Here is a 13,260-nt window from a genome sequence, read left to right as displayed (position 1 = left end):
TGCATCCCTAGTGTTTAGCAAGGTGGATTGCATAGAAGGTATGCAATAAAAAATTCTGGAAGTACAGAACGAGGTAGTTGCGGGAAGGCCTTTCTGAGGAGGTGACATTTGAGCCCAAGTGCTGAGAAAGAGCCAGCCATAAGAAAATCTGGCCATGGGAAGATCTCGGGCACTTTGAGACCGAGAACGGAACAAAAGGGGAGAGGGGATGAGGAGTGCCCAACGCTAAAGCACAGCTAGAGAAATGCCTTTACCAAGAGGAGTCCGGGGTTGGGGGACCGTTTAAGGGAGCAGGGCTGGAGGCAAAGAGACTGCCAGTCCCTGCTATTTGGTCCCGAGCAAGTCTCCCGTTGAGTATTTCGGGGCCCGCACAGGCTGAAGGTGGAGGGGTATGCTGCTTCCCGAGGCGAAACTTGTCGGAACCCTTCTCCAGTCCCGAAGGTTGAACCGTTGCGGGAGGCGCTCTGTTTCTAGCGTTGCGTCTTCACTCAGCGACCCACGCACAGCCGCAACCCTGAGCCCACGTGAATCGCAGAAGCCTTCTCCTCCGACCTAACCTCTCAGCTTCCGGCCTCCACTCTGGCTGAGGGTCCTCAGTTCTTGACGAAATCGAAGGTAAAGAAGTAGCCAATAGAAATACGGCCTGGAAGCGCTTAGGGCAGGGCGCGAGTACAACTGACCAATCAGGGAAGCCTTCATCCCTTTAAAAATGCTGCCGCGCGGTACTGAACACCGCTAGTCGTCCCAGTTTAGCCTCTGGCTTCGGAGTGGACCTGAGCAGATCCCTGAGCTCCACCAAGGGCGATGGAGTCAGCCAGAGGCAGCTGTCGCATGGCCCGCGCCTTCGGGGCCGTGCTCCCCCTGAACTGGTTTGGAGACGCATCGTCTCGGCAGCCCTCTAACAGTTCGCTGGGCAACGGATCTGAGAGCACTCGCCCGACCTGGGGTCCCCGCAGCCTGGACGGCCTGGAGGGAGTGGCAGAGGCCGGAGCGGCGCTGGCACTGCGCGCTCTGATCGCGGGCGCCTACCTGGCCCTGTGCGCTGTGGGGCTGGTGGGCAACGTGCTGGTGCTTGTCCTGGTGCGGTCCCAGCAGCGGCGCCGGCACTCCCTGCTCAACTGCTTCCTACTCAACCTTGCAGCCACCGACCTGCAGTTCGTGCTGACACTGCCCTTCTGGGCCGTGGACATGGTGCGCGACTTCAGCTGGCCCTTCGGGGGTGCCATGTGCAAGGTGGTGCTCACGCTTACGGTGCTCAATATGTACGCTAGCGGCTTCTTCCTTAGCGCCATGAGCGTGGCGCGCTACTACGCGGTGGCGAGGGCGCTGCGCCCCCGCCGGCCGGGCACCCTGTGGGCTGTCTGCGTGTGCAGCTTGCTCTGGGCCACCGCAGTCCTGGCTACCGCACCCACCGCCCTATTCGCCACAGCGGCCAGCATCGGGGGCGAACGCTTGTGCCTGCTGCGCTTCCCCGACGGCGGTCCCGACTGGCTGGCCTTCTACCATCTACAAAAGATCACCGTGGCCTTTGTGCTGCCGCTGGTCACGTTGGGGACCTGCTCGCTGCTGTTTCTGCGCTTCCTGCGTCGGCAGCGGGTACGCTGGTCGTCTGGAGTCAGGCACCGACGTCGCTCCCGGGTTACCCGGGCGCTGGCCTGCGTGCTGCTGGTCTTCGTGCTCTGCTGGCTGCCCAACCAAGCGCTTACGTTCTGGGGGGTGCTGATCAAGCTGAACGCGGTGCCCTGGGACCGCGCCTACTTCCTGGTGCAGGCCTACCTCTTCCCGGTGTCCATCTGCCTGGCGCACTCCAACAGCTGCCTCAACCCGCTACTCTACTGCCTGCTGCGCCGCGACTTCCGCCAGGGCCTGCAAGAGCTGTGCGGCCTGGCCAAGCACCCAGCGGACCTCCGACCCGGCTGTCCGATAGATAGCCGCGCCCCAGCTACGGGGCTCTCTGATTAGGCCTGAACCCGGAGAACCACACCTCTCAGTAAGGGCCACACGCCGCCCCGTCAGTACCAAGAGTGATGGGGCAGATTATGCCAGTTGGTATTGGAGTGATGATGTCAAGGGGCAGTGCCTGACTGGAGAAGCGGGCCCTTTGGCCGTGGGAATTACTTAAGCCTGGGAGTTCATCTCTAACCTTCTGTGCGACCCAGGGTGAGTCTCTTTCTCCCTGGCCTTAGCATCCTCTTTCCTATGAGGAGAGGTGAGGGTTAGATGAATCCTGGGGACTCCTCTGTATCTAGCCCTTTGATCCTCCTGGCACAATCTCTGCAAACAGTGTGAGCTCCATTCATTGAGCTTTAAGGCATTTAATCAGACTCCTGGTTTATGTTTCCCTTTGTTATAAGAGAGCTGTGAGAGAGGGATGTGAGTGGTTTTTGGAAACCAGAGTGGAGGGATTTCAAGATTATGAGGTAGCCCTCGATGGCTCAAGATTTCTGAGCTTTCATCTGCAAGGCCCGCCTGCTACTTGTTCTCTCTAGATCCTGGGGGCTTGACTGACCCAAACACACTCATCTGGCAGTATGCTGTGACTGAGCATGCTAGCTGTTGCATGAAAAGTGGCTGCTCAGGAGGTCTGGAGCTATGTAGCTGGTGGGGGAGGGGGGAGCAGTGGGGGGTGAGCAGTGACCTGAGTGGCCCACATAGGACAGAACTGGGACCAGTGGGAAAGAAGTCATGGGAAGCAGATTTCCATCCCTCGTTATGGCAGGCCTTTCCCATTTTGGAGCACCTGAGCTTTATGAGGTGGTGAGTTCCCTGTTCTAGAATTCATTACAACAGAGACTGATGGAGACAGAGTTGATGCATCAGATAGGGGTGTGGAGCTGCTGGATGATTTCACCAATCTCTTTGAGCCTGGAGACCCTGTGACTGATATGGGACAGGTGGGAGTGTTTGCATGCTACAGGCCTTAACAGTCAGCATCTCTTCCCCTTGCTCTCCAAAGGCATCACTGAAGGTAAATCAAAAAGCAACTGACTTAAATTCTTTCTCTGGTAGACAGCACTGGATCTTCATATTGATGCAGAGCTACCATAAAGCATTCTCAGCACACACCATTTGAGATTAGGTGGTCAGAGGTCAGAATTTGTGTTTGCATCTTTGCAAAGATTTGCTCATAAATTTCATGCCTGATATTTCCGATAGAGGAAGACGATGCTTTAAAGTAGAGGAAAAAACCTATTCCCCACTGCCTGGTGTCCACGTCCGGAGCCCACACAGGATCTTGGGTCAACTCAAATGTCTGTGATTTGTCATCCCAGAGCAGTCGGAAGGGGTGGAAGGGTGAGGCCCACAGCTAACCCCTGGTGGAATGATAGGCCCTGTGCCTCATGGTGTGGGTGGTACTATGACCCCTCTAAAGGACCATAATACAGAAGAATCTGTATTCCTTGGAGTACTTGTCCACTTAAAAAGAAAATAATATTTTACAAAGTAAAGAACTGCAGTGATTCACTGGTAGCTCCAAGCCTTGATTATTTTTCTCAGTGTTATTTTAAAATTGAGTCATTTGCAGCTTATTTCTCTCTCACATGCAGAGGAATCTTTGGTGGGAGCAACAGGAGGGATAAAGAGTAACTACTGTTGTTCTCATTTGTCTTCCTGCAGCCCATCCCCCATTGTCCCTGGGACCAGCCCTAAGAACTAAAAGGGTGGGGTATGGGGTGTTCTCCCAAGAGAACATGAGAACTGTGTGGGAGCTGCAAGTGCTCTAAATCAGAAATAATAGCTTATTAAATAGAACCTGAGGCCAATGGTCATTTCCAAAATCATTCTGTTTAAAGAATATTGTAGAAAGTTACACTAATGACTCCACAAATGCCATACAGTGGACCCTAGGGCGTGGGAGGCAAAGACATTAAATCTGGAATCAGCCTGTGCAGAAGCCCTTGATCTGGCCTTGCTATGTGCCTTAAGCGAGTCACTGTGCCTGCCTCAGCCTTGGTTTCTTTATCTATAAAATGAGTGGGCTGATAATTCCCTGTGACCATTTCCAGATCAATGATTAATTTTTACCCCCTCTGTGTTCTTTTCTATCCACTCTTTACCTGCAAACTCTTTTTAGGGTCATTTCTTGCTACAACACTATTCATTTAACTCTTAGTTCCTGTGAACTGTTTCCTTTATCGAGGTCAGGGTGAATTTTACTGGCTCATGTCGTGCAAATATCATGTTGACCAGAAGAGGACTCTATGGCTCGTGTGGAGGGTCTCATCAAATGCCCATATTGTAGTCTCAAACCGTGGGCCCAGCTCTGAGCCTGCACTCTTGAGGCTTCCCCTGCAACTGCCATGTGTGTGGAAGTAGGACCCAGGTGTGCCCCAGAGAGACCATCCTCCGCCAAGGGGGCGTTCAGCGCAGTCCTGACACCAGTATTGAAGGGACAGTGAGGAAGGAGGCAGGCGTGAGGGATGGGGCACTTTGGGAAGACAGTGCGAAAGGGTGAGCTAGAAGAGTGCGGCATCACTAGATGTCGAGAAGAGGGGCATTGCGGAAGTGCAGAATAAATGAGATTTTTGAAGGGAAAGAACAAAACCCCCAAACTTGTTGAGCAAGAAGAGCAATGATCCGGCATTGGTTGAGCACTTGACAATGAGGCAGGCACAGCGCTTTGTGTAGGCTTGGTCCTCAAAAAGGATTTTGAGGTATGCAGTATTATTTACCTTGTGAGGAGGAAATGAAGGCTCAGAGAAGTTAGGGAACTGCCTGAGGTCACACTGCTCATGAGGCAGCACAGCAAACATTTCCAACAGCAGCTCCCTGACTCCAAAGCCCAAACTCTTACGTGCTTTTGGCTCATCTGCCAGCTGCCAAGAAGGAGAAGGGGGGTAAAAGTGCTCAAAGAAGCCAAATGGCAACTTGTGTCCTGGGCACGGAGGCCACAAAGGAGCCAGGTGCCTGCAGAAGAATAGGTGCTCTGAATGAGCGCGTGGAGCCTGGAGTGGCCATGGTGTCAGGTACTGCAGGGCAGGGCAGGGAGGAGGAGGGGTCATGGCCTGAATGAATTGCAAGGATACATGATGTTGTCATTATCCCAGCATATCCCAGCCCCCTCTGCGGCCTGTAGGAGAGAGGCATGAGGGGATGCTCGGACTTCCGACACCACTCCAGGTGGGTGGAAGTACAGAGCCATGGACTCTGTGCCAGGAGACAGGTGGGCAGCTGCTGAATGTCATTTTCAACTTGCAGAGGTGAGCCCCTGCCCCTTGGAGCAGCCAGACCCCAGCGCCTCAGCCTTGGCACGCTTTCTCTGCTGAATTCTTCCTTGAAGAGGACAGGACGCTTCCCTGCACCCCTCGCTTGTGTCACACAGCCTGGCCTGTTGGCGAGACCCTCCTGACCCTGGCCGCCTTTCTCTCTTCCCTTCAGGACAGAGGGGCAGCTGAGCCTTCCTTTCTCTTCCAAGTCACCTCACCCCCAGGTCCTCCCTGGAGCATTCTAAGTGTTGGAACCCCAGGCGGATGTTGCAGACCTTTTCTCAACCCCAGCACGCTCTCTGTGAAAGTTTTGGGGGCCCCCATGTCCTACTCTGTGTCCCTCCCTTGTGCGCCTTGAAACCTTTCTGTTTTGGCTCTTAGCGCTCCACTCTGCCTGCCTCCCTGCCATTCCTCTGCCCACCTCGGAGGACAAGGGCAGGCACACAGCTCTTCCTGGTCCCCTGTGCAGTGTGCTGCCCACACGAGGACAGCGAACTGGATGCTGAGTATGTTTCTATTTCTTCTTCAGCGATAAACTGTAAATATCTGTGTCTGAGTCTTCCCTTGTATTGCTTATACGGTAGGCTCTCAATAAATGTTTGGTGAATGAATGAACACTGTTGTGTAAGTCCTCACTCTCCTGTTTGCCTGTGTATGATGTGGTCTTTTGTCTCTTTCTCCTTTCCTCAATCTGAGCAGGCTTTCCAAAGCCTCCCCTGGGTTCAGGAAGACTCCTCCTAAAATCCAGGTTCCTGTGAACCGGGTCGGCTGGCCAGGCCATCTCTGGATCCACCTTCGTTCACCTATTTCATTCTCCAGAACTTCTTTATGTCATCGTCTCCATTCATTCTCACAGTATCCTTGGGAACCAGGTCACATTATTCCCATTTCATGGAAGAGCAAACTGAGGCTCCAAGTAGTGAAGTGGCATATAGCCAATGGGCAACAGAGCTGACACCATCCCAGGCCTGCCACCCTTCCTGCCTCTAATATGAGTTGTCAGACTGGAGTTAATCAAAACAAATGATATGAGTGAATGAGGAGACAGCTTATGGCTCACTGCCTTCCACAGTTGTTTTGTCTTAACAGGAACTGATTAGATGTGAGGGCTGTAGATGTGGGGGTTGCAAGAGGAGGTGGCCTTGGGCTGAAGCAGAGACATCAAGACACTGTCTGAAAAATGGAGTCTGACCATTGACCTGTACAAGGCCACCCTTGGCTGAATTCTGACCTCCTGAGAAAAAATGGGAGTGACTGGATGGGGAAAGTCAGACTCTAGCAGCTGGAGGAAAGGGTGGGAGGGGAGAAGCTAGAAGGTGCAAATGTAGACAGCTCTTTCAAAGTGGCCCGTGATGGAGGCTGGAGGGTGAGAGTTCACAAAGGGCTGTGAGGGACGGCAGTGCTGGTGGGAAGGAGAGATGGTGGGGGTTGAGCATGGAGGGGAGGGGGCTGATGGGGAGTGACAGTGTGTGGGGATGAGAGGGTCCAGAGTCACTGTGGGTTGGGGTTGGTTACAGACAGCATGATGCTCAGGTTGACAACCTTATTTGAAAGCAGGTGCTGCTATGCATTGAATTGTGTCCTCCCAAAAAGTATACTGAAATCCAGCCCCAGACATCTGCGAGTATAACCTTATTTGGATATAGGGTCCTTGCAGATGTAATCAAGTTAAGATGAGGTCATCCTGGATTAGGCTTGGCCCTGAATCCAATGCCTGGTGTCCTTATAAGAAGGTCACATGAAAACAGAGAGACACACAGACAGGAGAATGGCATATACAGATGGAAACAGAGACTGGAGTGAAGCATCTACAAGCCAAGTATTGCCGGCAACTCCTTGGAAGCTGGAAGCGGCAAGAAGGATTCTTCCTTAGAGGCTTCCAAAAAAGCGTGGCCCTGCTGACACCTTGATCTCAGCCTTCTACCCTCCAGAGAACTGTGAGAGAATGAATTTCTGTTAAGCCACCTCATTTGGGGCTTTCCAGGTGGCTCAGTGGGTAAAGAATCTGCCTGCAGTGTAGGAGACACAGAAGACTCAGGTTCAATTCCTGGGTCAGGAAGATCCCCTGGAGGAGGGCATGGCAACCCAGCCCAGTGTTCTTGCCTGGAGAATCCCTTGGACAGAGGAACCTGGTGGGTTACAGTCTGTAGGGTTGCAAAGAGTCAGACACAATTGAGCATGTATGCACCTCATTTGTTATGACAGCCCTAGGGAACTAATGCAGACATTCTGTGGGCTGAGCTTGCCTGCAGAGAGGGGCTGGGGAAGGTGGGGAGGAGTGCTCACCTTCTGGCTAAAGTCTGCAGCCCCAACTCATTCCTTCCAGCCTCCTTTTAGGCCCATGGACTCACTCCACGTGTTCTAACATGGAGCCTCAACAGAGGCCTTGGGCCCAGGGAGGCTGGCACTGAGTGGGGGGAGACAGGCATCACAAAAGCAAAAGGGGCGCTCTTTACAGTAGAGGCAGTGGCCCTGGAGGAGAAAGCACAGGCCTTGGGGTGCTTCTGGCTGTGTGACCTCAAGCAGGTCATCTGACTTCCCTGGGCCTCAAGGCCCCCATCGATATGAAGACCATGCTCCCCACAGCACTGGCCCCTGTGTAGTCCATTCCCAATAAGCGGCAGCACTCCTTATCCTGTGTTTTCATTCTAGCCATGGGGATCAATTTCACATTCAGCAAACATTTCTGGAAGGCTGATTGTGTCAGGCTCCAGGCACAAGGACACACACACACACACACACACACACAAGTAATTTATGAGACTGACAGGCTGGATTTTAAAAATAACCTCATAATCCCACTTTATGCTCTTTACACAAACACACCTAACCATAAGGGCAAAAACAGGTTGAAAGTAAAGACGATGGAAAATGGCACACCAGATCAGATCAGATCAGATCAGTCGCTCAGTCGTGTCCGACTCTTTGCGACCCCATGAATCGCAGCACGCCAGGCCTCCCTGTCCATCACCAACTCCTGGAGTTCACTCAGACTCACGTCCATCGAGTCAGTGATGCCATCCAGCCATCTCATCCTCTGTCGTCCCCTTCTCCTCCTGCCCCCAATCCCTCCCAGCATCAGAGTCTTTTCCAGTGAGTCAACTCTTCTCATGAGGTGGCCAAAGTACTGGAGTTTCAGCTTTAGCATCATTCCTTCCAAAGAAATCCCAGGGCTGATCTCCTTCAGAATGGACTGGTTGGATCTCCTTGCAGTCCAAGGGGCTCTCAGGAGTCTTCTCCAACACCAAGTAGGAATCTGAGAAAATAAAATGGCTGTGCTGTTCCATTGGTGTGTAGCATTGTTACCACCAGAAGGGGTCTGAAGGCATAAGTGCATTATTAGGGAGAAAGAAGATCATTATATAATGATACAAAATAACAATTCTCCAGTAAGATATTTTTTAAAGTTTAGTTTATATTCACATAACGTAACAATTGGTAGAATTTTAAGAGAGAAATGGATAAATCCATAATCATGGTGGTAGATTTTTAACATCCCTGTCTCAGTAATTGAGAGTTCAACAGGCTAAAAACAATTAGGGTATAGAAAATTTCAACACCACAATTAACAAGCTTGATCAAATGGATAAGTATAAAACCCTGCACCTAACAGAGAATATGCATTTTTTCCAGTGTTCATGAAATACTTTAAAAAAATTGACCATGAACTAGCCATAGAACAAGTTTCAACAAAAACTCAAAAATAGACCTATAGTTTCCAACCACAGTCCAAGGAATTTGGAAGTCAATAACAACAAAGTCAAGAAAACAAAATTCGATGTTTGAGAAAAAGTTTCTAAATAATGCAAAACCTAAATTGTAATAGAAATTAGGAAACATTCAAGACTGAATAATGAAAATATGAGTAACTAACATTCACTGTTTGCTGTCAGATGCCTTGTTGTTACCAGATCTCCATTTCCCAGATGAGAAAGATGAAGCATGGAGTAGGTGAATAAATTGTGCCAGATTCCACTGTAGCTAACTGGCAGAGCAGAGAGTCAAAGCTGGTCTGGAGTTCAAGTTCATAAGTACATGTCAAAACCCATAGGAGGTAGCCAATGTGTTCTTAGCTGACATAACCGTGTGGCCTTCTTAGAAATGAAGTGATAGCCCTTCCCCACTCCCAAGACATGGCACTCTGCCAGGCTGTCATTCCGGCATCAGCAGCCCATCTCTGCATCCCTCTAGAGCTTCTTTCACAGCGAGCCCTGTCTCTCACAGTATGCCTCCACGCCCAGCAGTCTCACCCCTCTTTCCTTGCTTACACTGGCCCCCAACCCGGGAACCCCTCCTGACCTCAGCCTGCATCCAGCCTCAGCCCAAAGGATCCTTTCCTGTATCATTCCTACCCTCTTCAGACACTCCTCTGGGCTGTAAACTGCAGAGCTGACCCTGCCCCTTCTCTGCTTTAAACCCTTCTCTGGGTCCCTGCTGCCTGGCAGTGCACCCGGACTTCTCCACTGAAGTACCTGAAGGGCTCTGCATTCAGCTGTGAGTGAAGTGATTCCTTAAAACCTTGAGTTTTATCTTCAGAATTCATCCAGTTTGCAGTCTGCTTCATACTATATGTATGTTTATTCGACAATAAAAATAACAAGCCCATTCTCAAGTGACGGAGGCTCCTGTCTAGCACCACGGAGAACCCCAGTATGAGAAGCAGGAACTTACAAGGCGAAGCCCAGGATCTTGTGCCTGCACCGTGGGCTCTCCCCCTGGCCTTCTCTGGACCCTGCACAGGTCCACTCATGCTGTCCCCTCTGCCTGGAGGGGCCAGGCCCGTAGATGGGGCACTGGCCTGTGTCCCACGGTCCTTGCTTATTCTGTGTGGTGCTGCTCTGCTGGCCTGGCTGCCGCCACCACCCACAACCTCTCAGCATCTGAGGCCAAATCCCCTTTCCCTTTCCTGCCCTCCCTCACCTCTCAAATCATTTTCAGCCACCTCTCTTAAAGCACTTCAGAACCACAAACACCGGCTTGGGCCTGATTGAAAATGTTTCTGGCCGCCCCCCACCCCCGCCCGGTTACGGGAGTTTGTATTGATAAAGTCATGCCATCCAACCACCGTCTATTTTGGCTTCCCCTATTTCCTGGGGACGCTCATGGCACCTGCCACAGGGCACCCCGTGTTCAGCCCCTTATGAGTACAACCCCATCCCTGGCTGAGCAGGTGCTCTTCCAAGCCAGGGACCTTGATTCTCTGATCCTCTATTTGATCTCTACTGTGTCACCCTCACAATAGCCTCTGGCCTGGAGTGGGTGCTGGAAGATTTCTTGCTGAAATGGAAATGTGTGTGGCCATGACTCTTGACCCTTCCACTTAAAGTTTCTCTGCTCTCAGCTTGCTGATTAAAATGTCAAGTAAACAGGAATCTGTAAACCTACTTTCAGTTCCCCAAGAGTGGAGTGGGCTCCATTTTAAATGTCCTTCTGTTGTAGTTAGGATGAATAATCACCTCCTAATTGACACCCTTAATGAATGAACAAAGCAAGGGTGTGGGGGAGGGACGGGGAGAGGGCATGAGGTGGGAAGCGCCACTCCTGCAGGAATCCAATGGGGTTGGTCCCCGTGGGCTTTCATGTTTGGTTTCTTAGCCCTGCCCTAAGGAAGGTGGCAAACGGGGGACCTCAGTGAGACACAGATTCAGAAACCGAGGAATGTATAAGCTAGAAGCACCCTCCTCAGAGGTCCTAGCCAAACCCCTGTTTTAGAGATGAGGAAATTGAGGTCCAGAAAGAAGAAGCCACGGGTCACACAGGGAGCCCATGTCACAGCCTGGCTTTCTCAATCTGACAAGGTCCCAGGAGGAAGGCAGGCCTCTCCAACACAGGGTGAGCAACCATTTGCCTGAGACTGGTTTCCAGCAGCTGGGACTTTCAGTGTTAAGTGCGGGTGAACCTGAATGGTGATCACCCTAACCCCCACGGGTCGTGGCTTCTCTCTCATCCCTGTCTAGATGTCTGCCAGAGAGGTTCTAGGGGAAAAAATGAAGCAAAGATATCTGATGCAGTCAGTCACGTGGACCTCTCAGGACCAATACAGTTCAGCCTGGGAGTGGGGTGGGCGCAGGGCACCCAAGGTGGCTGGGACTCTAATGCTGCCCAAGCCCTGCTTGCCCTGATCATTTTGCCTGCGTCTCCAGCATGGTCAGTCTTCGACTTCTTTGCTCTGTTGTACAAAAGACACTTTAAGAGCTCTCTTGGAGCTGTTTAACTTTGATCTCTATAAACATTTCTTTTGATGAATGCCAGAATCCACATGGCAAGTATTTTGAGAGACTGTTCAGCAATGTGCTGGCATGTCTTTCTGTTGCTTTGTAGTTTGTGGGAGAGGATCTGGACGGCTCTGTCCCTAACTGTCTGTGTGACCTTGAGCAAATCCCCATATCTTTCTGAGCCCTGATTTCCCTATACGTGGGAAATCCCTATCTCCTTGCTGAGTGGCTCTGAGGAAGGATTAGAAATTGCCTAATAATATAATAATAATAACAATATAATTATATTATTATATAATAATTATACAATTATAATTATATAATAATATCTTTACAATTATATAAAATTATATTATATAATTATAAAATTATATAAAATAAAATTATATATTAATATATTAAAATAAAACATATACTATATAATTATATTATAATTATATAATAATATACTATAATGTATATTATAAATTAATATATTATATAATATATAATATTGATATAGGATATATAATATGTTACATATTATATATCATATGATATGTGATATATATAATATATAATATTATAACATAATATATATAATGCACATATAATTATATATATATAATATATATTCTAATATTGTATATATAATTTATATAATATAATATATCATAACATATTATAACATATTATATATATTATAATATTATTGATATATATATATAATATATACATATTATATATATAATTTATAATACAACATATTATATTATACTATATTACATATATTCTAACATTATTGATATCTATTATATAATATTATATACATATAATATATGATATGTAATATTATATAATGTATAATATATATTATGATAATGTATAATAATATATATATATAATATAATATATATAGATTATATTCAGTTCAGTTCAGTTTAGTTCAGTTGCTCAGTCGTGTCCAACTCTTTGTGACCCCATGAATCGCAGTACACCAGGCCTCCCTGTCCATCACCAACTCCCAGAGTTCACCCAAACCCACGTAGAGTTGGTGATGCCATCCAGCCATCTCATCCTCTGTCCGCTTCTCCTCCTGCCCCCAATCCCTCCCAGCATCAGAGTCTTTTCCAGTGAGTCAACTCTTCTCATGAGGTGGCCAAAGTATTGGAGTTTAAGCTTTAGCATCAGTCCTTCCAATGAACACCCAGGACTGATCTCCTTTAGAACGGACTGGTTGGATCTCCTTGCGGTCCAAGGGACTCTCAGGAGTCTTCTCCAACACCACAGTTCAAAAGCATCAATTCTTCAACACTCAGCCTTCTTCACAGTCCAACTCTCACATCCATACATGACCACTGGAGAAACCATAGCCTTGACCAGACGGACCTTTGTTGGCAAAGTAATGTCTCTGCTTTTGAATATGCTATCTAGGTTGGTCATAACTTTCCTTCCAAGGCGTAAGCGTCTTTTAATTTCATGGCTGCAATCACCATCTGTAGTGATTTTGGAGCCCAAAAAGATAAAGTCTGACACTGTTTCCACTGTTTCCACATCTATTTCCCATGAAGTGATGGAACCAGATGCCATGATCTTCGTTTTCTGAATGTTGAGTTTTAAGCCAACTTTTTCACTCTCCTCTTTCACTTTCATCAAGAGGCTTTTAGTTCCTCTTCACTTTCTGCCATAAGGGTGGTATCATCTGCATATCTGAGGTTATTGATATTTCTCCTGGCAATCTTGATTCCAGCTTGTGTTTCTTCCAGCCCAGCGTTTCTCATGATGTACTCTGCATATAAGTTAAATAAGCAGGGTGACAATATACAGCCTTGACATACTCCTTTTCCTATTTGGAACCA

At 48.8% G+C, this 13,260-nt stretch overlaps 1 protein-coding gene across 2 annotated transcripts; it reads left to right on the top strand.

Annotated features, from left to right (window-relative positions):
* The first annotated feature begins 675 nt into the window (after nucleotides 1–675).
* Nucleotides 676–11,670, top strand: LOC530472 (relaxin-3 receptor 1). Of its 2 annotated transcripts, none has more exons than XM_024982016.2 (2): nucleotides 676–1,990; nucleotides 5,200–11,670. In XM_024982016.2, exon 1 carries the CDS (start codon nucleotides 805–807, stop codon nucleotides 1,960–1,962), a length of 1,158 nt encoding a protein of 385 aa, XP_024837784.1. In that variant the 5' UTR covers nucleotides 676–804; the 3' UTR covers nucleotides 1,963–1,990; nucleotides 5,200–11,670. The 2 variants fall into 2 exon arrangements, 1 of the variants encoding a protein (XP_024837784.1); XR_003031416.2 differs by having other exon boundaries at nucleotides 678–2,160.
* Nucleotides 11,671–13,260: the final 1,590 nt, after the last annotated feature.

The sequence above is a fragment of the Bos taurus genome, chromosome 21, assembly GCF_002263795.3.
Source record: "Bos taurus isolate L1 Dominette 01449 registration number 42190680 breed Hereford chromosome 21, ARS-UCD2.0, whole genome shotgun sequence".
NCBI classification, from domain to species: domain Eukaryota; kingdom Metazoa; phylum Chordata; class Mammalia; order Artiodactyla; family Bovidae; genus Bos; species Bos taurus.
The sequence above is the reverse complement of the archived record's forward strand: the minus strand, read 5'-3'. Positions and strand labels throughout refer to the sequence as shown.